We start from the raw sequence: 27,060 nt of genomic DNA on the forward strand, positions 1-27,060 counted from the left end.
TTAATGCTGATGCCATCATCTGAGAAAAAGATTCAAAGTTTTAAATACGAAGACTATCGATGAACTACATCCAAATAAATTATACTTTTTAAGTTACTTATGCACAATACTCCAGAGATCATGGCATGGTGTCCCTGTAATTTTGCTTTCAGACCAGTACTGATAATCTGAAGATTACAATAAATTAAAAAAAAAAACAAATGTACTTTTGATTAAGACCAACAGTATCATCAACAGTTAAATAATGAGGCAAAGTAGGTCACATTTCAAGAACACACAAGGCCATATTTGAATGCCCATATTGTAAATAATATACATGTAGATGCTTACTAGGACTTCCAAGTTCAAAAGAACAAAACAGCTCAAAGTGCCTTCAATCAAATAATTCACAGCTACTAGGCTCCAATTTCTTATTGAAAAGACAGGTGTAATACCTAAGACCAGGAAAGCACAATTAATTTTGTTGTTATCATATTTCTGGAGGGTAAAATGTAGTAGAAGTTATTAAAGAAAAAATGTTATCACGCTTAGTGTTATAATTTCCAAGTTCTCCTTTCTGCAAAATCCTTTTTGACAGAACGATGGGTGTAAGTAAAGCCTCAAGTCATGCATGAAACTCATTTGACAAAACCATGTCTACCTAGCTACTACTATTTCCAACATGAGTTTTTCTTTTTAAATACATAGTTCCATAATGAACCTAGGTTCTTATGGCCAATACATTCAGAAATCTCTTACCAGCACACCACAGACTTCTTAAAATAAACAAGCAAATAATAAAACCAACTACAACACAGCCTTGAAAGCATCTGATATTAAAAGAATTTATTGTTTGGGATCATATTCTCAATGTTCTCTAAAATCAAACTGCTAATTTATCCAGTCTGAAAGGCACCACAGGGACAGGGAGTGGTGAATAGTAAACATCTTATTGGCATCTTTCACACCTGGGGAATTTATCCGTCTCAGAGAATCCAAACGAAATGTGTACAGCAAGATATACAAACAGGAGCTTATTTGTAGCTTCTGTGAAGCTGCCTGAAACCTCTGATCTCCGTGCTACCGTGGCATCTGAGGCACATTCATGTCAGAAGTTTCTTCAGTAAAATTAGCTTTTTTATGGGAAGGCTCAGCAATATCTTTTCCATGGTCTCTGTTATTCAAGTGCTCCAGGTCTTCCCTCTTGCGTTTGTTTATCAGGTGGTTTTCTCCCTCACACAGCTTTCCCTCTGGGACACCCAGCGTTCTCAGACAGACAATAGCAGCAGCCTGTTCTGCTAGTTTCTTTGACTTGTCCCTGAAGAGCAAGCAGACAGAGCACAGGTAAAAGTAGAAGCTGAAGTCTCTACACTCCCAAAACACAATTAATTTCCTGTCTCTGATGCAAGATCATGAAATAAACAGCATTTGTAGTCATCTCACAGCAGAAGAAAAAATAGATCAGCTCCAGAAGAAGAATTTGAATCTTGCTAGGTGTCAGTGTTGATTTCTCACTGCTGATAGTAACAGGTTTTCTAGGAATACTACATCAGGTCTTGTGTCTCGAATACTCTTCATTTCAAAGATATGAAGTCAACACGTGTTTGGCCCAAGCGGTTGCAATCCTCAGATAAGTTGACTTTTTGCAAATATGATCACTAAACAAAACTGAGTACTGAAGGATCACTTTCTGAAAAGACACTCAGGCCCAGATATCTCTGGTAGGCATACAAGTTCACTCACTGATGCTGACATAAGCAGGAACTGTTCCATAATAAAAAAAACATCTGTCAATTCCACAAGGGACTGACTGCACATTACACATTTGTGAAATTCAAATTCAATATTTGAAAATGTTTTCTTCTCAACATTTCACATCATCCGAGCTTAGCTTCCTAAAGTCTCTGAACAGGAATCCTCGAAACACCAGTAATTGTTGTGTGCATTTATCCTCCTTAATCTGTCCAATGTTGGAGCTCTAACTTTGCATTTAAATCCAGTTCAACTTAGGTGCAAATGCCTGAAGTCAACTCCAGTATTAATAGACGACAGCATAAAATACTGTCATGAAACTTTAGATCAGCACTGGATGTTACTGTTGATCAACTGTGATCTCTGAGATGCCACTGAACTTTCTTCTACTTTGCTGTATATAGACACCTAATCCTGACTTATTACTGAAAATGGATCTGCTGTAGTGGCTGAAGACATTGCCTCCTCCAAATGTCCCCTCTGCCACCCTTGGTTTGTGACTGCACTCTTCATAGGCACAATTAAATTGGGTCACCTATGTGCTCCCCTTCCACTAGAACTGTGGACTAACGTAATAGGTGAATTAAAATCAGTAACGGTTTATTTAAGCTTACTCCCTTGTCACATTCAATTTTCAGATTTTTTTTCCCACAGGTAGCTTTAGAAGGTATTGTTTAGCTGACTTTTATTGATGTCACAGCTGTGAACTAGAGTACACTTTCATTGCAAAGTTTAAGCAGTATTTCAGAAACAGCCACAAAAAACATTAAGGATGACTTACCACAGAGTTGATCTGTATTTTTGGTCAGCTACTGTCACAACTGAACAGAACAGTCTATCCAGTGGTCTTTGAACCTGGAGATAAAGAATTAAAAGGGAGGGATGTGTCAAAAACAGTCATGTCATTTATACAACAAAGGTTGTCAAGGTTCTTTGTTACTCTTAAGACCACATTAAGTAACGCCTTTAAAATTACTGTAATTCAGACTAAAAATTCAATCTTGTATATTTAGAATATATATAAAAAAAAAAGTTGTTCAAACTGCAAACACTTTTGCTTTACAAGAAAAACAAAAAAAAAACAAGCAAACCAACCAACCAAGCAACTATACAGTCTAGTTCCTACCTATAACAGCATCCAACGACAGAAGAAAACATTTCTGAAACCAAATTCTTTACTTCACAGAAGTAAAAGAAACTTGGACATGGACTCCTGTGTAACAAGCTGTAATTACAGCAACTTCTTTCACAACTCAGTAGAAACTGGACTGAAGGTCTGGCTTTCACTTTTTTACAATAAAATAAGCTACTTTCATGTGTGTGTGTGTGTATATGTATTACCGTTTCTGAAACAGCTTACTCAAGAGTTACGTCACATTGGAAAGCTAATTTCTTACTACCCTGAGTCTTAAAATAACAATTTTATAGACAGGGAAGAGGGCTGAAAAGGTTCTTTTGATTGACTCACAGTTTCATAAACAGGCTGAGGATGCTTTTCTTTCCTACACCATTCCAGAAGATACATTTTTGGAGTAATCTGCGGTGGATATTCTCGCCTAGACAGAAAAAAATTTGCAGTCAACAACTGTGCCTACAGTTTACTTACTAAACAAATCTATTTTAAAACAGACAGCTCAATAATTCAACAAAATAAGGGCTACTCATTATATTGCTTCTGCATGTTGTTCTTTGTGGTTTACTTTTACAGCTCAAATTATGAGAAAAATACCACTTCCTTATTAGATAGTTAAAGTAACATGTCTGACCTAGCACCTAAAATAAACTCTAAACTCTTCTATTAACTATTCTTCTTAAACATTCACATCCTGTAAAAATACAGGAGAAAAAACAGTGACCAGAAAGGAAATTCTACTTAAATCTATGATACAGAATAGAAATACAGTTTGACACTGTTTCTTACAAGCAACAACACAATATGAAACATTAAAATAAAGAACAGAAGCTGCTTCTGTTATGAGACGGTAGAGTCATCAAATAAATAATTGTAGCAAAGGTAGGTAGGCATCGATTCAGTTACTGATATCAAAGTACTTGCTCCTCGTACTTGGCAGAAAAAATACAGTAAAACACTGTATTCTGTCCTAAGGGAGCCATGTAATATACCCTGTGACTATTAATGCATTATGACTGGATTTGAGGAGCACTTTTTATAGTACTCTCCTTGAGCTGCTTGATGGATTTAATAGCAGGGTGGGTATAACATGTAAAGTAACAGCAATTCTATATGCCTCAGATTATAGTCAAAACTTACTTAAAACAATGTTCTACATAACCCCATGAATTAGTTTCTCAAGGAATACCTGATGATGGGAACATGTTTAGAAGGCTGCGGATAAGTTATCTGCTTGGAATAGACTTCTGAAATTTATGCTGGACTTTTTCTATTAAAAAAGCGTTTTTTAATCAAATTTCCACAAAACAATTAATGAACTCTATACTTTGTATATTCACAATTCTTTATATACAGATGCTTATTTTTTTTTAAAGCCACTCATACTTTTACTAAATTTACTGAATCTCGGGAAGCCTGGAACTAAAGAACATGAGCATCTCATAGCATCCAAGTAGCACAGGAAGAATGGTGATGCTACTGATTACGTAATGATGCACACTAATTGCTTCATAAAAATGCACTCAGTACATGCTGTTATGCAAACTGTTATTTTCTAGAAACTAGAAAACATTGCTAAATTCTTAGTTTTTATTTACAGATGCAAAACAGTTGAATAAAATAAATTTGCATACTTACTTGTCAAATCTAACAGCCATTTTTATTACATCTGGATCTTCTATCTGGTCATCTTCATCTTGTATCTTAGTTTCTAGGGATGTTTTCTTTGCTTCTAAAACAGCTGTTGTTTCTTCATAGAAATCAGCCATTTCAAAGGCTTCGCTATTGAAACAAAATTATTTTGTATTGGAGATCAGCTTACTTTTTGTACCCCATTATGACAGAGAAAATTAAGTATAGAAACCAGTTGTATTTAAATCAAGTATATATGTACAGAGAATTGTATGGAAGTACAGCTATATTCTGTACAGTGACATTATATTGTTTCTCCTTCATGTCTCATAAGAAATACTTGAGCTACAAGTAGAACATTGTCATTTCCAGCATTATATATTTAATTTACAATCTGAAAGTTCAGGCAGAATCATAAGAAATACAAGTCCTGCAATGTCCATTCAAGTTATTAGCTCAATTTGAGTATTATTTGCAAGTCCCAATGCAAGGGAGGAAACTAGGATTTGGGTCAATGGCAAGTGCCTCAAATCATTTTCAATTTTACATCCGTGGCAGGCTCGACCTACACTGAAAAACCTGATACTCCTCGTTTTCCAAAGAGAACAATATAGCCTGCAGCACTGGCAATCTTACTTGCTGAAAGTTATGAGAGTACTCATTGGCATGAGCCTGTTCAACAATAAATGAATTCTGGACACGACCATTGTCAGTGCTCTAAATGGAAAAGTTTTGAAGCTGAATAATGCTGAATGATGCTTCTAAGAGAAGGCAGCTCGTCATCTATTGTTACGCAAACACTTATCTGAAATGCAGCAGCCTCTCTCTTGAGTTCAGTACTGAGATTAAAATCTCAAATGGCTGTAACATACTATCCCCACCATGAGGCAGCAGTGTTAAGTAACATTTTTGTCTGGTGACCTATAGGCTAATCTTAAATAACTGAAAGTTATTCTTTTATCTGGAGGTTAAACAGGCTATTTAAAATAGTGGTTAGAAGGCTTTGAGTCTGCAGATGAAAACTGATAAAACTGATTTCTAAGAGGCACTCTCTTCTGCCCCTCTCTTATGCAGTCGGTGCTACTTAAGCCAATTTTGAACATGGTAATGCATCCCATGTACAAAAATGCTTGTGTTCAACTTTGGAAGCCCCTAAAACATCGCTAGACATAGCACATAAAACCAAAAACTTTACCCCAGACTTCCATCAAGTATTTATGTTCATAAACTGTACCTCTTCTAATTACCTGTTTAAAGGCTCAATTCTTACTTTATAATTTATTTTCTTTACATAATATGCATTACCGTTAATGCAGTAGAGAACACAACCACCCTTTTGACTATGATTTATCTGAAATTGTAGAAGATAGTTTCAATCTATACTACATTTCTTCTAACCGAATTAGAAAACCATATGCAAAAAGACAGCAAGTAACTACTTAATTGCAAAAGTGAAAAGTATCTTGCAAAATTTAAGTGTTGTTTACACGTTCCACTGCTCCTTTATGATTAACAGAGGTTAGCTCCTTTTATACGTAACAGTTGTGGACAGCAGTGTTTACAGAGTTGGTAAATCACAGTAAACAGACAGGACTGAAAACATTTACATTCATTTTAAATGTGAACAGAATGTTGATTAGGTCTCACTAGAAAACAATAATTCAATTTGCAAAATATTTCAAGCTTTCAACATTTCTTTCCAGTTTCATACATGGAAGATAAACAGTCTCAGACTGCATTTTATAAAAACCAAAAGACTTTCCCTCCTTCAATCAGCAGAATAATTGTGGCATGCAACGTGGATATGACATAGGCAAGCTCAGACCTCTACTTTGTTCAGTTTGAGTGGGTCCAAATTTGAATTCCCCTCCATTCTGTGTGAATTTAACATCTATTTTATTGTTTCTCACAATTTTTTCCTTCTTTCTTTTTTGCCTCCCCATTCCAGAAATTTCATTCATATCATTTCAGAGGTCTAGGATGAAGAACTTCAACAAAGCTACTGTATTTCCTCAAAAACGTTGTCATATTCGGTTCTGGTGTTTCAGGTATGAGAAGCAGCACAAAAAAAATATATGCAAGTGTCATACAGGCTACCTTCATATATCGCTTTGAGATCATCTCTAAGTGGTCCTTTAAAATATACATCTTGCCATAAAAATCCCATCAATATTAAAAACCCCACTCACACAGGAAAAGTTTATAAAAATCTCAGAAGTTCCAACCTATTAACCTCCAAACTACCTCTAGAAAATAGCAAAACTTTTTTTTTTTTTAGAATTAATTAGTTCATACAAATATTGGATAAATACCTATCACTCAGTGATGTACCTCTCACATTAGTATGTCAAATATATAGACAGTTTTAGGGTTAAAGTTTTAACACCTGAGCATGGAGGAAACTTGGAAAGGGCTACTGTAGTACTCCACATTTTAGCAACTGCTTTTTATTTTCCCAACTTTTTCTGAGGGTCTAAATGTCAGACAGTGCTACAGACAGAACTGGTTTGCAAGTCTGACAGAGACAATTCCTATTTCAGAAGTACATGCTTACCAGATTTCCTGTGTGGACTGTGCAGCATGCAGCTTCTTGCCCTGAGTAGTTTCTAATTGTTCTCTTAACATCTGACACAAACAGTATTTCGTGTTGGTATAGTGATTATCATATCTCACTGCCTGAAGGAGAAAGACAAAATATATCAAAATACACCATACAAATTTCTTGTGTAATCCTCATTACTCTTGATGAATTTCAAAACTATTTCTGAAATGCAAAGCACAGCGTAGAGTTTTCTCAATTCAAGATAACTTAATTAACATGAGTATAACTTGATTATTTTGGCATGTTCTCACAAAATGAAATTCAACTTATTTATATACTTATGATGAAACAAGTGACAAGTTAACAGATTTGACTAATAAAGTAATATTTTTAATAAGTAACTGGTTAATGACAGTCCAAATCTTCAGAAAAAAATTAATTGATGACACAATCAAATCTGCAGATTTTCAATTTATTTCCTGCTTTGCTATTAAAAGTACTCTATTTTGAATGATCCAGCAACTTTGCATGATAGGTGACTCAATTAGTGGAACTGTAATACCACAATACAGCATTACTTTGACAAATCATTACTTTTGCTTCCCAGCTGCTAAACATTCTTGACAGTATTTGTGATAGGCAATTAACTTCTAAAAATGAATCTAACAGCAATGGAGTATTTAATACTCCTTCACTTTTCTGTTCAATATTAATTGTACTAACAGCATCAAGAGAGTTGCCCTATCATCGGCTTTTCAAAGTTATAGACATTTTCAGATGTGAACCTCCCAACTGTTCCCAAAAAAACTAGGATAAAAGGCATGGTATGTAAGAAAATAACCATTAGGAAAAATTGTTTTCTGAGTGATTTCTGGATTTTTTTTTTTACTGAACACAACAAAACAGAAGAAGCAGCAGTTCACTTGCAAGACTCACATCATATGCAGTATGTTAAGATATCACCAGAGACTATGTCTGAAAATAAGAGTAGTTAAGATACCATGGTAAGATTTAGAATAAATTCTAAACAATGTTAATTACAAGTAAAATATTAAAAAAAAAAAGAACACCATACATATTTGATGTAATCTTGCATGACTTCCTTCAAGGGGAAAGGACCTTCTTTTCTGAAAATGGATGGGTTCCACATGGCAGCACGAGCTATCATTACAGATGAGGCATCTGTTGCTTTCCGGAAGGTCTCAATGTCCATGTATTCTTTGATGAAGTCATGAGATCCTCCACTACAAACAAACATCAGTGTTATACTCCACAAAGTTTTATTTGCTATTATATGTACTTTAACACACCCCATATTTTCAAATGGGATATTACACTCTTTTTGAATTCCATATTTTAAAAAAATATATTCTGAAAACTCAAAAGGGGGTGAGCTACTGAAAAGAGGAATAGCAAAAACCATCAACATGAGTTATTTCCTTTGTCGAGTACAGAAACAGACTTTCCAACAGCAAAAACTTGGATTTTCAATTTATTTTCTACACAGAAATGTGAACAAGGAAACTAACTACTCTTAAATTCCTGATCCAAGTGTATGGTTTGCAGAGTCATAGCTTTTCCAGGCAAACTTGACATCAAAAGAACTTCATTTAAAAGACACAGCTTCTCTGGCCAAGGAGATTCTACTGCCACTAACAAACAGCTGAAATGTATGAAGATGTCAATCAGACAATTCAGGGCAGTCAGCTGCTTTTCATTACCTTTAAGAGCAATTTTGGAAGCAGGAGATACCTGTTTGTGGCCAAACTTTTATAAGAATGAGTTCCTTATTTTATCATCAGAGTAACCAAAGGATCTATCAATAAAAGCAGAGATTCAGTGCCAACATTTTTGCAGGCCTGTAGGCTAAGCAGGTGCTAGGGAAAACTATGACACCACAGTATGTAACACTTTTTGAGCAGTGGGACGGATGATGTCTACTGTGCAAGTGTTCAAGACACACAGTGGTATGGTTATAACCAGTCACTGCACATGGCTTAAAATCACAAAAAATTCAGCTGTTGGATGCAGTTAGAAACAACTTGCATAGGATAGGCTGTGACACAGAAAAGTAATTTTTTGAAGCATACAAGGACTTTTAAAACTAAACCTGAGATACAGTGGTAATTCCCAAGGCCAAGTTCCATCACTGATAACTGCGTTTAGATTTAGAGACAATATCTCTGCTTGCCTCCACATGAAGAATCTTCTTTTTCCTGCACTACCACATCTTAAATTAGGCATAGGCATCTTGCAATAACCAGCTGATTAGTACAACCTACTTTGCTATTACTGGAATGGAGACTGCTTCAGATATGGCTTTGATCACATCACAGTGGACAGGGTGCTGAGGCCTCTCCTCCTTCTTCCTTTCCAACAAAGAAAAAAGACAAGACCAAAGATTTCCTATGGAATTTGTACACACTTAGATCACAGCAGAAATAACTCAAAGATTAGTTGGACATACTTATTTGTACTCATTTACTTTATATAATTATTATAAATTATATATAAAAAATATAAGTTTATATAATTATATATAATTATTTTAAATCAAATGCATTTTAAAATGTTCCTACTCTAACTCCATATGCAGATAAGCAGGGCTTTTAGACACAATGTGCAAGATAATTTTATTTTTATTTGGTCTTGACTGAGTCTAAAATTTTAGGAAAATAGCTGCAAATAGTTCAATAGCACCAAATAGATCCATTCCCTAATTGCTGTATTGGTTTTCTAAAAGATTGATTTATCTAGCAGTTGAAATCAGCACTACATATTAAATGTAGAGTTTACTTGAGTCATACCTTACTGTGCAACATTGGCTAGAAAACTGTAGTAAAAATGTAACACACTTTCCTGAAACATATTTACCTTCCATGGACTGCAATGGCAGCGATACCAGTTTTTTCTATTCTCTTCACCAGATTCACAGTGTCCTCAACCTGAGGGTAAGAGGAATGACATGATCTTAGCTTAAAGAGAAGAAACAATTATCATGTGATAACCATCATGTCATTGCACAAACAAATGCTGAAATTCTATTATTTCATTAAGAAAGATATGATGTACTTCAACAGCATCTCCCAATATGCATACCTATTCAATATATACTTCAATGAAAGAACTAGATATTATGGAAAAAAAATAATATATTTTCAACACTTCCTTGAAACCATGAATTGCAAAACTTTCTTGAGACAGATAACTCAATACTTTGTATTAGAGGAGCATTTTCCAACAGGCTTTTAGACTGTCATTTGAAAGTGATACAAAGCACTTGGTTAGCAAGTCCTCTTTAATGACTACTCTGTAAATTTTAATGAAAATGCATCTTAGATGGATGATTAGGAGAATGCCTTCTAAAACGAACCTAAAATGCAATCATGCGTCTATATTTATTCTTCTCAGGCGTATCTTAAAGTTAACCAGTATCTGAAAAGTACAAATGGTGTTCATACACGACCAGTGAACCAAAAGATGCAGGGGAGAAGGGGAAGCTCTTAGCACATCTTTAAAGAGAAAAAGTTGGCACGCTGCTGAAATAGCCTGCCTTGTATAGCTCTGCAGCTCTGGAGACATGGGGGGAAAAAAAGAGGCCAATTTTCTTTTCTAAAGCTGGAGAGCAATCTGTGGCCCATCACAAAACAGCAGTCTTCGAAAAATACAACACCTACCAGGTGGCATGGATATAGAGACAGAAGCCCACCTGCTGTTCTGACTGGAGACACGTTATGCAAAGGCAGCTGGAAACAAAGACTATGATGGCTGTAGAAATGTAAAGGAGAGGTGCCAGCTTTTTGGCTTAATACTATTAGGCAGTACTTCAAAAATAATGATCTTACACAGAGTTAGTGATTCTTTTCACACAGGGTTCATTTGTTCATATAATTAAGTGCATATGCAAATTACTTTTGAACAGTAGCTAGCTCAGTTACAGCTCATCCATCTACAAAATTATCTTTCCAGTTCATATGCAAAGTAAATAAATAGGTAGTCAGATACAGATTTTTAAAATAATCAGTCATTTAAAGAGAAGCTAAATCATCTCCCGGAGCTTTACAAAATTTGAAAGGGACACAACAAAAAAATAATAATACGGGAACTATACCAGCTATTAAAAAAAAGAACTAGGTATTTTTGCTCTATTCTTAATTGTTAAATTTTAGAAAAACACTGACAATACAAAATGCAACAGCTTTAACAAAGTAAGTCCCACCACAATTTTCTTGAAATGAAGGATTGTACCCAAGAATCTATCTAGAAAATGTCATTCTAAAATTGTGATGGAGATGGTGCTTCCGGGTAAGATTATAAATCTCTTCATATAAACTAGCAATTCCAGTGCTCAATCTATCAAACAGCTTCTAAAAAGGCTGCAGAAATTGTTTTTTATTTGGGTATCATTTGTAGTACTTATTGCTGTCTTTGCATGTGGAGTAAATCAGGAATCAAGACATTAAAATTCTCCTTGCAGCATAAAATACAAATAGTTTCTAGAGTACAGGCAGTTACTGTTGCAAACAATTTCATTAGTGAAATCTTTGTTAAGGTGGATTTTGGAAGTTGGAGAAGTAACAGTAGGGCTTTGTCTTCCCCTTCAGTTTAAACCTCACGCAGACTGTCAGGAAATTCAAAGGTCGCCACATTGTGCTTATGTACACGATATTACTCTCAGTCAATTCCATATTTGGCAATCTTCTACAATAAGAGTACATTTTTCCTTTTTATTTTTCTTTTAGTGCTTATCCATCAGCAAAAGCTTTGGGATTAACTCAGTGGGTTACAATAAACAGGACTAAGATACATTATATAGAAGTACCCACGCTTGGAATCCAATAGAATAAGACTGTGTGTAGACATCTAATGTTGTCTCGAGGTTTTTAATTAGAAGAGAAAATAACTTTGGCATCCCAAACAAATTATAATTCCAAAAGCTGTTTCACAATAATGGGGCTAAAATTTCGATATATTAAATTTCCATATATTTTAACTGACTTTTCATCATAGTATTAAACAAAAATACAAAACTTCATGATGATTTATGTTCTTACTGAGGGCAAAATGCGGATTTTGCAGGTTACTGGCTTACAAATTCCTTTAACAAGAGTAGTCAGTATCTGGAGAGGGAGAAAAAAAGACAAATGTGATTACAAAAGTGAAATGAATAAAACTCTTCCTTCTCTCTTGAATATGCAATGAAATTAGAACAATATAACACTAGTTATTGTACCTCTATAAATAATCTTAAGTGCTTAAAGAACACATACAATCTCTAATTGAGTATAACATTTTAGCTGCTAAATATGAATGCTGCTTTTAATAGGAGGTGAACTGTAAACACCAATCACTTCAAAATAAAGTGCAAAATCTCATTTTCATGAGACTGTTTTCATATTCTTTTCATATTTGAGTTGTAAGTTTATGAAAACTGCATGCGAGTATTCATTAAAAAGAGCTTTTTTGAGAGAAGAAAGCCTTCAAGATGGAAAAAAACGAGGGGAAAAAAATTAAGCAATGTCATTGAATCTTCTAATAGAAACAAAAATTGTAAACTGAATTCCATGCTTAACACAAAGCACATTTTACTCATTAAAACAAACTTGGTATAAGTGAACAGTTGGGTAGTTGTTAGTTTAACCATTAAAAAACTAAGCTATGGAAAGAATATTATTTTCAGAGGCTGAATTCAAGTCCAACAGCCCATATTTAAACAAAAGGGCCACGTAATGGCCTGTACATGTCTAAAATCACTATATGACTATAAAGGAATGCTTTGATTTATGCAAGCATATTCTATAGGAAAATGGCACCAGAAATCCAATAGCTCCCTAGACAGGAGAGTGGAAAGCAGCTGATCCTGACTGTTACTAGAAAAATACTGTGGTTTTTTACTGTTTTTTGAGATATCATCATACATGTGATTTTACTGAGTGCAATTCCCCTGTATAATACAGCTGGAACTTCAGGTAAATGATCTCTTTCAGAGCTGTGCATACAAATGAAACTTGAATTTTATTTAATGCTACAGTACTTATTAGGTTCCCAATACAGAATTGAGCTTTTATAGTTAACACATGCAAATTCTTATGCTTAAAACAGCTGGGAAGTAATTAGTGTTTCCCAAACTTTCCTCTGTATCATTTTCTTGATTAAAAAAAAATAAGAAAGCTCTCAAAACATACTCTTCAGTATTTTTAATTTTTCTTTATTTTTTTACACATAAATGAAACTGAGATGACCTCATTTTCCAAACATTATCACTATATTATTTTCACAATCTTATCTTAAATATAATAAGCTTTCGGTGTCAGCCTCATTAAGGATTCTGATGCAAGAACAAACATCCTATGCTTTTTAATCATATAGATTAATGATTTGGAGCTGCAATTTCAAACGTCTTCTAAGTTTAGTTATCCCTTTGCAGTTGGCTAAGAGTAATTTCATTACTACGATTTTGCTGCTTATTAACAGCTTACATTTAAAAAAAAAAATCCAACTTTTTGAAGTTCAAGTTTCCTGTTCTACTGAAGAATACCAGAACAAAATATAATGGCTAAGGAGTGGAAGGGAAGCTGTTAGCAATCATCTTTCCAACTGCCTCTCACTCCTATGAAAAGTATTTTTGCCAGATTTACTTCCAGCTTGCCATATACTTTCCTCTCAAGTCCCACTCCTAAAAATTTCATTCAGGCTTCATCACCTCGTACATCAATTCCAATTTAACTCCAGGTAGTATCATCCACGTTACCTACTTCATGGAATACCATATAGGTCTCAAAAATTTAGGTTCTGGTTCCAGTTCTGTTGCCTGTACTGTTAACTGACTTTCCACAGATAACAACACTTACCCGATTCTGCTTTGACTTTTGGAAGAAAGAGATGGGGAACTGTAAACTACAACTGCCCTCAGGAGCTCTGAAGGTGGATACAATGAGCAGCTATAAGCTATAGGGAAGCAGGACAAAGTGAGCCATCTACTCATCGAACTAGGAAGTACCACGTCTTTAAAGAGAAAGGAAAATAAAACATACTTGCTGGGAATGACCCTGGAAACCCAGAGCAGTGTGCAGACTGCTCAATATCAGGAAGCCCAGAAGTCCTTAGGAATATACATACACACATCTATTTTAATATTTTTTTAAATTTTAATATTCAAAACTGATCATTCTACTCTAGCTTTTACAAATTTGTCTTCTACGCATTCATTCTTGCTTCCAGTAGAGCACTACATGTAGTACTTTTCAAGGCAGTTTAAAACCCACAAGGTGATACTTACAGACTCAATTTTGTCAGGATCAGATAGCAGTGCTGCCCCCATGCCACCCTGGGAAAACACACAAGAACTGTTACACACTAGGAACATGAAAAATGCAAACGTTTTTCAACTCAATTATTTCGCCTAATAGCAGACCACAGCAAAAATTCACTGCTTATTAACCAAAGAAAGTAGAAAATGGCAAAATACGGAATGGAGGAGCATTAGTGAACAATTTGGTGAATCGCTTCCTAGAAATGTATCAGAATAATTAAGTAGTAATTCAGGATGCCAACTTGCTCCCATTACTTTATGGAGCAGACAGGATTTCAAAAAGACGTTTTTAGCAACTGTAATGATCTGTTCTCTACTCATTAAGTCACAGCAGAACAGAGGTATTGTTTTAGCTTTACATTTCATGTTTGAGAGGTCTTGGTGTCAGTAGTTTCTGCCTACACACTCTGAACTTAGAAAGCAGGTTAACAAAAACTAAGTGGCTGGATTAAATATATTAGGAACACTTTAATAATTTAATATTTGGGCTGTTCTTTCTGCACCATCTCATCTGCATGCATAGATCTAGAGGCCAATAGGCAGTCATACGAAATAAGTTAAAAACTGCATGTAATTTTTTTTGACCCAATATTACTGGCAGAATTTTTGATCGTTCACCCTAATACGGGACAGTTGTTTTGGTGTTTTGTTCTTAATTATGACTCTGCAGAAAGATAAAATCATCTTTCATGTATTTAGTTATAATATAAAAGAAAGTAAAAAAGGCTAAATAAATCAGTACTGAAAATACCAGCAGACCATTATGAATTTAACATGTCCTTATGACTACAGTGCTCTGGTAATACCATTTTATATCAAAAGCCATCTGGCAAAATGCATGGAAAGTTCAGAAGCAACAGAATCTAAATATATAAATAAAAAGGCTCCAGAACAAGGGGAAATTCAAATTTCAGTTTAAAAAGAATGTAATATTTATTTTCAGCATAACTCACTTACCATGTCATTTTCAGACATTATCATTGAAACAAAAAAAGTTAGTGGGATTCAAATGGAAAAACCCTAGAAATCTACATGGGCAAAGTTACTCGAGAGTTAAACTAAATATTAGAAGCATAAAAGTAATTCTTCAGAATGCAAGCCAATCTACAAAGCTGAAAGTAATGAAAGAGAAAATCCCTCTGTGAATTGATTCATCTTATGACTTACTTGTACCATTTCCTGGTACATTCAACATCAACCACTGTCAGATCCAGGCTGGAACATTATGAACTATTCGAGTGAAGATAGAAGATACCTGAAAGGTGTCTTACACTGTTCTTACACTCATTACAAGCTCCAAATGAAAAGCAGTCTTTGTGATGGAAAAAAACTTCAGCCATCTCTTATACACTCTACCTACAATTGTTAGGCCTCTTTGGTTCTTCTGTTCCAAAATTTCATGATGTAATCTGTCCTTCTATCTCTTTAAGATAGATAAGTATCTGCATGAAAATTTTACTGCTTTAATTTGTTCAACTCAGAAAACCAGGACATGTATTTCACAACCCACACAAGGAAGAAGAGGAATTAAGAATAATCAAAAGCCACTTACCTTAGTAGAATACTCTTTCGGGCAGCCCATGTTGATATCAATGCCAGCTACATCACTCTCTCTGGAAGAGCAGAAACAAAAATGTATTTCAACATATGAGAACAAGAATCAGGAAATATATATCTTGCTGGGAAGCTTGTTTTCATCATTATAAGGCTTAAATGTGCATTTAAGGTTTTTATTTGATCTTCTGAATTTTCAGCTTCTCATTTATGTAAATTATCTACGTTATCAGTGGTCTGAACAACCGTCTGCCCACAGGTTTCAATGACCAGGGTTGTGCAGAAGCTGCAAATACTCATCTTAAATGCATTTATATAGAATTAATTGATACTCACCATTATCAACCACCAAATTCACCAGTGTCAACAAAGTAAGTCTTAAGAAAGTTTCATCTATTTGAAACACAGGCTTAAAAACACCTTTCAAATAGGTTGGAGATGTATTTTTCATTTCTGCACAGTACTGTGTGCTTCAAAACATAAAAAACAGGAGCCATTTACAGGCATATTAGTTTTGTTAGCAGGTGTGTAAAACCCAGCAAATTTCACACTGGAAAGATCAAGGACACAGCTACTGCACTAGAAAAAAGCCTTCAATCCCAGTATAGAAATTATGCAGCTGCTATTTTGAGTACAAATTATTTCAAATAGAAGTTGCAGTCTTACAGAACTTTCCTTAAACATATTAAGGGTCCTATCAAGACCTACCCTGATCCTCTCAATCATTACCATTTGTCTTCCAGAATAATTCCTCTCTACAAAACAACAACAACAAAACACACCACAACCACCATCAACAACAAAAAAATGCAAACCCAGAGTAGGAAAGGGCTGAGAGAAGATGACTTACACAAGCTTAGCTACCGCCAAGGCTCTTTCAGCATCTGCTGAACCCTGTTGGTAAAACAAGAGTGTATAATTATAAAATAGCATCAAATTAATAAAAAATAAGTTCACTTCCATGTGTGTAAAACTATTATTTGCTCTAAGCATTTAGTCCAAAGTAACATAGACTCATTCACAGCACAACAGATAGCAAAAACATTTAGCTAAAGCATGTCAGCCACTGAACAACAAAAAGTGACGCAAAAAGAGATCTTGAGTGGTCAGTCCATTCTTGACCTAAAACAGTATCAAACATTCTTAGCTGACAACCAATTAGATATTTATTTTTCCTGTTCTTAAAAATTTCCACTAGTAAGGATTTAATAGCCTTTACAGGCAGCTTATTCCAGAGCTATCATTACCATTGAGAAAAGTCGTTTATTGTCTAATGCAGCTTCCTTCCTCCAACATGTCTTATATGCAGTGCATTCAAAGAAATTATTTTTTCCCTCTAGCAGCCTTTAATCCATTTGTGCAACATTAATGCAGATACTAATACTCTCTTATCTAGACTAAACAATGTCATTTATTTTAGTCTTTCCAGTGAAACTCTTCACAGTGTAAGATTTAAGCATGGATCGTGCATCAATGTAATTTATTTTTGGTACATATATGTTTGGAAATATAACAAAGATACTGATTACAAAACCAAGATGCCTTCACAGAGCACAGAATTCATCTTAATCATGTCTTCTGAAAACAGCTGTATAGAGAACTTACACTGCAGCACGTTGACTGCGTGTGTACCAACAGATTAGGAATCTGCAACATATTTGGTGTGAAATTTTATCTCCAGCTGAAGCATCAAGGTACAAACAGGTGCATTACAGACAGCTCTTTCAGACTTACAGTTACTAGCACTACGTCGTTTAACTGTTATTAGAAGAGTACCTGCTTGTGGTTTCTTACCATTTGAAAGACAACACAGTGCCTCTCCCTTTCACAAGTTCTGAAAACAACTCTTTCATTTGGTGCAACAAAGTCCACTGTTTCAAGTACTTCTACATGAAATGAGAAACACAAAACAGACAAAATATAATACACAGATGTAATCATAAAGGAAGCTGTACGACAATACAACATCTATATAAATGAAATGCTATCAAATAAAACTTCCATGAACAGTCCAACTAATGGCACCCTATCTCCCAGAAGTCCTTAGAACACATTTCTTGTACACTGCAGTCCCCCTCCCATAGTGCTCCCTAATCATCCCTGCAGCCTGTCTGTTGGGAAGCAACAGCACCAGAACATATCTGAAGATGAATCAGCCAGGATGAATGAACATAATGTTACCATTTTTGGGAAGGGGCTGGAATGGAAAGTAGATTTATGGTTGGCTTCTGTTCCCTGCCAGGGACACAACAACTGTTTCTCATCCCACTCAGCTGTTGTAAAATTTATGGAGGGCTCAAAAGATATCCATTTAAGAACTTGCCTGTGAAAATCGTGTTAGGCCAAACCTAGTCCACAGACTTCAATTTAAGGGTAGAAGAGCAAACAATGAGATCCTGTATGTCTTGTTTCCTTACTGCAGTAGCCTAAAAAAGTGTGTATATATATATATATATACACACACACACTACGATGTCCCAGCTAATACTTATAAAGACTTATGACTGGAACTTGCCTCTACTGCAGTCTAAATTAATGTGTTTCTCGGCCACAATATTGGGCTTACATAGCAAGATTTGGCAGCAAACAGGGCTGCAGGGAGAGCCTCTGCGAGGAGTGCAGCAGCTGCCCCACATCCAGCTGTCTCCAAAAGGGACCTGGCACAGGCCAAACCTGAGCCAACAAGTGACGTTAGTTGCGCCTCTGTGTGAGCAGATTTAAGAAAGGGAAAGAAAAAACTGCTGCCAAACAGCAGCTGGGAGAAAGTGAGAAAACAGTAGAGAAACGATCCTTGACTGGCTTGCAGAGGTTCCCCTTCAGCCCAGGGAAGGGACCATGGTGAAAGAGGCTGTTGCCCTGCATCCATGGTTAGCCATGGAACATGAACCATATGGCACAGCCCCCCATGGAGCAAGTGGATGTGACCCATGGAGAGGCCCAACAGAAGTAGACTCAGGGCCAGATCAGCAGCCCATGGAGAGGAGCCCCAGTGGAGCAGGTCTGGTAGCAGCTGCCACCCATGAGGGACCTGTGCTGTACACAGTATGGACCTGTATGGGGGGAAGGTGTTTTTTATTTTGGTTTTAGTTTTTCACTGCTCTCGTCTGTTAGTAATAGGCAATAAATCGTATTAAACTCCCTATGCTGACTCTATTTTCCCCATGACAGTAATTGGTGAGAGATCTCCCTGTCCTTATCTCAACCCTTGAGCCCTTCTTCATTGTATTTTCTCCCCCTGTTCCTTTGTGGGGAGGGAGTGAGAGAGCAGTGTGGTGGAGTTTCACTAGCCATCACTGTGAAACCACCACAGCCACTGACAAACTTCACTGGAAAAATTAAAGTGCTTTGTAACTAATGAGTAGTTTTGCTCCAGAAATTAGATTTTACTTCAGCACATACAAATGTTGAACTTCGGGGGGGGGGGGGGGAGACAAACACAAAAGCACACAAGCATTTTTGGCTTGTTTATTTCTTATTATGATGGCATAAGTAACCACCAGAAAATGAGATACTAGAACCAGTATATAGACACATAAATGAGGAAAGTCATCTGCTTATTAAAATTTTATTATTTGCCTTTTTGACACACAAAGATAAAACCTTCAGCACTTCATCCAGTGCACTGGACTTTTATTGTCCTCCCTACTCCAGCTACTTCTCTCACCTGCTGTCAGCAAGCATGATGCTGAAACATTACTAAGATTTCCAACAAAGATCTCATTTTCTTAGTAAAGAGAGACAGGCAATTCTAGGAGGTAGAATTATAACATCCTTCACTTTCCAAGGCCTGTACCTGCACACCCACTGACCTGACCTCAGCCAAAAACTTTACAAGAAACTCACCAAATCCCTGTAATAGCTTAAGTCAATGGTGGATATTTGCTGTTCTGTATAAGGTAGGGAAGAACCTTGTGTTAGGGTCCCAGAAAGAACACCAAACTACTATCTACTAACAGGTTAACCCTATTCTCAGAAGAAAGTTTGTGGTTTTCCTGAGGGATATTAGCTGAACTACTGAAAATTTCTTAAGAAGGAAAACAAAGTCTGAAACTGTACAGCAGCAGCCAGGCATAAGAACGGAGCTTCAAAAACTTATTTTACATCTGTACTGATACCTCATTGTAAACCCTACACAATTACTTCAGCAAAGTAATTTTCTGAACTCGAAAAAGAAAGTTTACAGATATTAACAAAACAAATGCTACGCTTACCATTTATAACCCTCTTACACTGCAGCATCTTTATGTCAATCAGCTCCTGAGAACAAAGAGGGGAATAAAATGATTACAAGTAAAAGCATATAACCCATCCAGCTCTATATAGTTGTCCTATTTTATTAAGTAAAGATAGCTATCTAGAGATACCAAATACAGAAAAAGAAACAACTAAATACTTGTTTATATTTGTTATGAAGTGCTCAACCAAAGTTGCAAAATATAAAAGGTGAGATGTTGATACAGTTCTAGAAGATCCATTTTGTTCAAATATCTCTCTACCAAGCTAGACATAAAAGCAGAATGAATTGTCCAGAGAACAAAGGGAAAACAATACTATAGGAAGACATCTCAAAGACTGAAGTGGGTTTCCACTGGGCTAAACCCACAGGTAAACAAAATACCTACATAAGGTTTATAGGACTTTGTTACCTTAATTCAAAAGCTTTAAAAATTTGCTATATTTATTAAAAGATAAAATGAAACTTTGTGTTGAAGCTTACTGAAGAACTTAATATACAGTCATCATTCTTCTAGAATTTGTGACCTTCCTTTAGAAGAAACCCAAAACACCAACCTGCATATATAAGCTTAACTGCAGACTTACACATTTTGGTTTATTAAGACCAATATTTGTGTCATTTTTGCAGCTGTATCTCATCAATTTGATTATACATGAGCTTTAAAACAAACTGACTACCTTTAATTAGCAAAGGGCTACAGCTTGAGCTGATAAAACTTTTTAGCTGCTGAAATAAAATGCAGCTGTTAACCCAACTGTTCTATAAATTAAGAAAAAAAGTGCCCTACTATAAGTTATCTGAAAAACATTTGCTTACTACAGGTTGTTTGTTTTGTCAAATAAAAAAATTAAGACCTATTGATTAACAGCAAAGAAACAACAAACAATACATTAGATTATTTTTAATTTACTTACATTTTACTTTAAGTCTTGCTAGTACCACTTTTAACTTAAATTTTTACACAATACCTCTCAACAGGTACTGTTCACTTTAAGATCTGAAGTAGCTTTGAGTTCCAAAATAAAAAAGGGATTGCAGGGAAAGGATAGAAGAAAAAATTGGAAAACTCTGTTTTACCGTATTAAAATAAAGCTTTACAATACTGTTCTGTTGCTACACAACTGCCATACAATTGCCTAAAATAACTTCAATATTATCTAGTAAATTCTTAAAAAATAAAAATCCATAGAACTGTTTTCTTGAATCTATTAAGACAGAGCTCTAACAGCAAATACTAATACATGTCAAAGGCATCGTAACTAGATTCTGTAAATTTGTGATTCCTGTATATACAATCTATAGTTGACATCCTAGAAAATTAAAAATACATAAAATAAATGTACAGTCTCATTTAACCCAATGTAAAACAGACAAGTGGAAAACTACTACTGCCTGTCAAAAAAGAAAAACACACTATTATTCCCAATTTTGACGTAGTGGTAACTATACTACTGGATTTTGAGATTTCTTCTGCATCATCCAGCAATAACTATTCTTTCAAATGGAGCAGAGTCAACTAATTAAATATCATACCCAGCATATTGTCTCTCTGAGAAGAGATCAAAGATCCTCTCAGACTGATTCTGACAGTTCCTTTCAGTCCATTCTATTAGCACAGATATCTCATTTTCTTGGGGTAGAGTTGTAACCTTAGAATAACCTGCCCTCTCACCCAGTTTTGCTCCGCTGTCCCAGCACATCCATACTTACACAGTACTGCCAGTCTTGCTGCTTGGTCACTTTTGAAGCTACCTGAAGCTGAGCACCCTGTTTGTTGTGGGAGTTACAGTAGTCTTAAGTAGTAACAGGAGTAGAACGTGAAGAAATTGTTCTGACATCTAAATTAATTGAAATAATTAAACAGTCCTAAAGGATGGGCCTACCGTACACTTAACTGCTCAAAAGGCTCTCTCAAGCCACTTTTTTTCCATTTTTTAAATGAAAAGTATATGGAAAAAGTCCCACAGGAAGCCAAGCCTACTCCTTTGCTTCCATTTTTCAGTAACCCTGTCCTCAGATTGCCTCATCTGCTCCTCTTCCATACCTCACAGTACACGATGTCAGCACCGTAGTCCAGGGCCAGAAGACGCATCGGTAAGGTTCCCACTCGCACCATGGGTGCCAGGATGTTCTTCCCTCTAAAACACAGCGGTGTGTTCACCGTCATTCCTGTTGCGGCACTGTCTGAAACAGAACATATGGGGTAGGGGGATTATGAAATATTGTTTCCTTCCAGGAAACTCCCAGAACTTTTCCTCGGGGGGGCCGAGGCTGTGGAGCCTCATTTGGCGGCTCGCAGGCTGGGTGCTTAGTCCCCACAGGGTGAGAGGAGCCCTGAGTCCACCACAGTGGGGGGCTCCCCTTATGGCGGCACCACCCTGTCGGGCGGTGAAAGCAGGACGCGAGGCAGCAGTCGGGCTCCCCCCAAACCGTTCCTCACCCTCCTCGCGTGGAGCCGACTGAGGAGGGGTAGGGACGGAGGCAGGGAAGGAGGAAGGCCGACGGGGGGCATGAGGAAGGCGGGTGGGCCGGCCGTCGCCTCACGGCGTCATCGAGCGGCGCCGCCGCCATGGCGCTGAGGCGCGGCGGGGCAGCGGCCGCCCGGGCGGCGGTGGGCTCGCAGCCCCCGGAGCATGTGGTGCGCATCCCCTGGGCCCTGCGGCAGCGCCTGGAGAAGCGGCGGAAGGAAAGGCGGCCCGGGGAGGCGGCGGTGCCCTCCGGCAAGCTGCTGCTGCGGAGCCGGCGGCCGGAGCTGAGCCAGCCCCGCTGGCAGATAGTGGGGCGCTGGGAGCGGCCGCGGCTGGTTTCGGCGGGCTGGAAGCACAGGGAGGCGTGCGGGGATTACTTCCAGCTGGAGCCTTCTCAGAAGGCTGCCCCCGCTTTGAAGGCTCCGCCGGCTCCTCAGGGCCAGTCCTTCGCCGAGATGGGGCTGCAGCCGGCGCTGCTGACCGCCCTGCAGAGCCTGGAGGTCGGCCGCCCCACCGCGGTGCAGCGCCTCGCCATCCCCACCCTGCTCCGCGGCCGCAGCGCCCTGTGCGCCGCCGAGACGGGCAGCGGCAAAACGCTGGCTTACCTGCTGCCGCTGCTCGACCGCCTGCTCGCCCGGCCCGAGAAGGAGGAGGAGGAGAAAAAGGCGGCGGCGCCCCGCGGGCTGGTGGTGGTGCCGTCGCGGGAGCTGGCAGCGCAGGTGGGCGCGGTGGCGGCGGCGCTGTGCCGGCCGGCGGGGCTGCGGGTGCGGGGGCTGACGGGCGGCGGCGCCGCGGGCGGGCTGAGGCGGCAGCTGAGGGCGCCGGGGGTCGCCGTGCTGCTGGGCACCCCCGGGGCGCTGCGGGATGCGCTGCGGAGGAGGTTTCTGACCCTCGGGAGGCTGCGGTGGATGGTGCTGGACGAGGCGGACACGCTGATGGACGAGTCCTTCGCGGCGCCCATCGAGGAGATCCTGGCGCACGCCCCGCTCACTGCTGGGGCCCCTGGGCCGGCTGGGCCCCGGGAGGAGAGGACGCAGGTGGTGGTGGTGGGAGCCACCTTCCCCGCTGGGCTGAGCCAGGTGCTGGGAAGGTTCGTCGACATGGGCTGCTTCACCAGCCTGGCCACCCAGGGCCTGCATCGCCTGCCGCCCCACGTCCAGCAGAAGTTCATCCGGCTGAAGGGCCAGGACAAGCTGCCGGAACTGCTGCAGCTCCTCAAGGACCACCCGGCAGCCGGTGGGGCCGTCATCATCTTCTGCAACAGCGCCAGCACCGTCAACTGGCTGGGCTACATCCTGGATGACCACAAAATCAAGCACCTGAGGTTGCAGGGGCAGATGTCAGCCGTTGCTAGAGCTGGCATCTTTGCCTCCTTTCTGAAGGGTGACGTCTCCGTCCTTGTCTGCACTGACCTGGCCTCCCGGGGGCTGGACACCAGCAGTGTGCAGCTAGTGGTCAACTACGACTTCCCAGACACGCTGCAGGACTACCTGCACCGCGTGGGGCGGGTTGGACGCGTCGGAAGCAAGACGCCTGGAGCTGTGGTTAGTTTTGTCACCCATCGGTGGGATGTGGACCTGGTACGGAAAATCGAGACTGCAGCCCGGAAAAGGACAGGTCTCCCGGGTATGGACTGCTCTGTTAACGAGCATCCGCCTAAAGCTGATTGAGTTGCCAAGCAGTAATAAATGGCCTGGCAGGGCCTAAGTTTGAAGCCATTAAGGCAGAGCATATGAGCTCAAGTGTGTGAGCTACACTGAAACAGTACAGAATTGAGGTTCATAACCAGGTGATGGGGTTAATTTTGTGCACTGTTCTGGAAGCTGCGATAATCACTTCCAAAGGCGTCACAACTCACAGCTTCTCAAAAGGAGGTTAATAAGTGAATAATAAAATACCTTTGGAGAAGACCCAAGAATTCTGTCATCTGTAGCATTTGCTTAATTTTGTTGAGACTTTTAACTTAAATTCAAATCAGAGTGAACATATGCCTATATGATGTATAGCTCTGTTGCATTTCAGTGCCTCCCACCAACAGCAGTTAAACAATATTATTCAATCTTAAGAATGTCTACTGGCAGAAGAAAAAAAAAGAGAATGTTTTCCTAACTTTGTTGTAACTTTGACCCAATTTTAGCTATGTGTGGAAAGACTAAATGGTAAATTACATTAAATTTTCTTGTAGCATTTGATTCAGAGAATTCTAGACCAAATATCTATAAAGATGGGTGGTAGTGAGAAGGTATGATAAAACTCAAGGCTTTTTCAAGCTTTTATTTATCATCTTACAGTTGTCTTTGACTGGGAGCAGACATCTGTGCTGCTTTACTGTATTAAAAAAATGCATCATGTTTTCTGCTTGTTTTTCATGCGGGCTCTAGTGACATCTGCTCTCTATACTGAGTTTAAAAAAAAAAAAGGTAAACGTCTCCTGTGACAAGGAAAGGAAGTGTTTTGACGCACAAGTTCTATCATAACAGAACAGGTGCATAAGGTTTCTTTTGAGTATCATGTCATTGTTCTCTTCTGCTTTAAAGCAACAGGATTAAAATGAGGCTGAGGTTATTTCATATCTAGCTGCTAGCTGGTATCCATGGTAAATAATCACACAGTATTTTAGCTCTGATTTATGTTGCGGTGACTTACCACAGCTTTTTCTTTTAGTGGCTGTTTTTTCCTCACACTGTCCACTTTTTCAGCCTGTGCTAAAACTCAGTATGCAGGAATAGAAAGCTGTTAGAAGATTGCAGCAGAGTATCTCTAAATCGTTGGTTTCAAAGCAAATAAGGCACTGGAGCTACTTGCATTCTGAGTATGAGAGTAAAAAGCATAGAAACAAAACTTGCATGGATAACCACTTAAGCATAAGGCTATTAACCTTATCCTAGAAATTGTGTGCATGTATTCTGTTCAATTTCACAGCTAAAGGGCTCTTAGGGGAAGTTACAAGCTGTAGTAAAGTTACTTTATTTGGTGGAAAGCTTTCAACTTTCTAAATTAGGTGTAAAAACATCCATATTTTTGACCCATTCATTGCATAGACTACTTGCCTAATATCTGAAGTTCATTCAATTGCAAATTATGCATTTCATGCATCCACAAGCAGGAGTATACTTAGTATGAGCAGTAAGGTAAATACTTAAGCAGAAATTTGGGGGTAGTCTGTAGTATAATTTACAGAAAATCCTATTTCCATTTGATGCATCTTACGCTTTATGAGATTTTCTGAACTGCTGAGAAATAGCTTCCTTCAGCTGTGGACACACCAGTTATCTTAAATGAAGTAAACTGTATTAAACTCCAAGAAAAAAAAGAGTAATATTTGCTTGTCCGCTTTCAGGCTGACTCCATTTCAAGTGTCATATAATTTGAATCTGATGTAAGACAAGGCGGTTTTCAAATCCATAGTACTTCATCGTTTTAGCATAAATACTGAGTTACTATCTGTTCCATTAAGCGTCTTCTTATCAGGCAGCTGGTGATGCCGACTGTGTTTCTCTGTTCAATATACGGAGTTGCCCTTTTAAGTTGGAGTGAAGTTTTTTGCTTAGGAGTTTGGGTGTCAGACTCCCTGGATCCATCTTCTCATAAATATACAAGGCTAAATCAAACAGTTAGGGCTAAACTTTCGTAACTATTGTAGATATGTGCTCTAATTCTTTAGCTGGAAACCGTTAGTAGCAGAGCAAATAGTGTGACTGATTTTAAATCACGCAGCCTTTTTGGAGTTTATGTTTGGTTCCTGCAGGAAAACAGTTCCAAAGAAGTTAAATGATGTCATATAAACATTACCTCTGACTCAGGATCCACAGTCAAAACTATCTGGCAATGCTCAGTCATAATTAGTGCATCCACTTATTTTTTATTGGTAACTAAGTGGCACTGGTGATAAGAGAGTATGTTTTTTCCTGAGTTAAAATGCAGGAAAGGAAGATGGGAGGAAGGTTGATTTCTGATCAATTCACCATAAAATTAGCTTATAAAAGCTAATGGCAGGCTTACTTGACACCGAGGTATTATATATACATGTTAAAAAATGAATGATTGGTGTACTATGTATATGTTACAAAAAATGAATTATATATCCTCTGATGGCCATAACAAAAGACATTGAAGATGTTCTACAAGGTTACATTTGGATATTCTTGTTATAGTTTTTAGATGTATAATTCTAGGTTAACTTCTATAACTCACTTTTAAAAACTCTGCAACAGTCTGTGAATCTGGAATAATATTACAGTGAGTCCCATGCCTGGTCAGTCTGGATTGAAGCACACAATAGAAAATCAAATTAAATAACACAGTGAAATTATAAAGGTCTTTCAGCCATATGCTTCTTAAATTTGAAGTAACATGCACTTTATATATTTACAAGCAGTAACTTTTAACTCAGTGCAAATGCTCTGAACTGATTGTTGCTAGGGCACTGTTGATCAAAACAGTTTATCAAAA

General features: G+C 38.1%; 2 protein-coding genes across 6 annotated transcripts; one reads left to right on the plus strand and one right to left on the minus strand.

The window, feature by feature from the left end:
- Positions 1-801: 801 nt before the first annotated feature.
- DUS2 (dihydrouridine synthase 2) lies at positions 802-23,332 on the minus strand. 5 transcript variants are annotated; one of them, XM_080553070.1, is made up of 16 exons: positions 23,214-23,332; positions 22,185-22,324; positions 20,115-20,160; positions 17,698-17,789; positions 16,754-16,797; positions 15,902-15,962; positions 14,317-14,364; positions 12,092-12,157; positions 9,912-9,982; positions 9,320-9,406; positions 8,113-8,281; positions 7,050-7,171; positions 4,502-4,645; positions 3,200-3,287; positions 2,513-2,586; positions 802-1,297 (listed from the first exon to the last, which is right to left on the minus strand). In XM_080553070.1, the coding sequence occupies exons 2-16, from the start codon at positions 22,305-22,307 to the stop codon at positions 1,060-1,062; spliced, it is 1,473 nt and encodes a 490-aa protein (XP_080409196.1). In that variant the 5' UTR covers positions 22,308-22,324; positions 23,214-23,332; the 3' UTR covers positions 802-1,059. The 5 variants fall into 5 exon arrangements, with proteins under 5 accessions (XP_080409196.1, XP_080409195.1, XP_080409197.1 ...); XM_080553069.1 differs by lacking the exon at positions 23,214-23,332 and adding an exon at positions 22,581-22,720; XM_080553073.1 differs by lacking the exons at positions 802-1,297; positions 23,214-23,332 and adding exons at positions 1,309-1,743; positions 22,581-22,720.
- Positions 22,607-24,959, plus strand: DDX28 (DEAD-box helicase 28). Its single transcript, XM_080553060.1, has one exon. It carries the CDS (start codon positions 22,710-22,712, stop codon positions 24,276-24,278), a length of 1,569 nt encoding a protein of 522 aa, XP_080409186.1. The 5' UTR covers positions 22,607-22,709; the 3' UTR covers positions 24,279-24,959.
- Positions 24,960-27,060: the final 2,101 nt, after the last annotated feature.

The sequence above is a fragment of the Anser brachyrhynchus genome (assembly GCF_964034855.1).
Source record: "Anser brachyrhynchus genome assembly, chromosome: 12".
In the NCBI taxonomy this organism is placed as follows: domain Eukaryota; kingdom Metazoa; phylum Chordata; class Aves; order Anseriformes; family Anatidae; genus Anser; species Anser brachyrhynchus.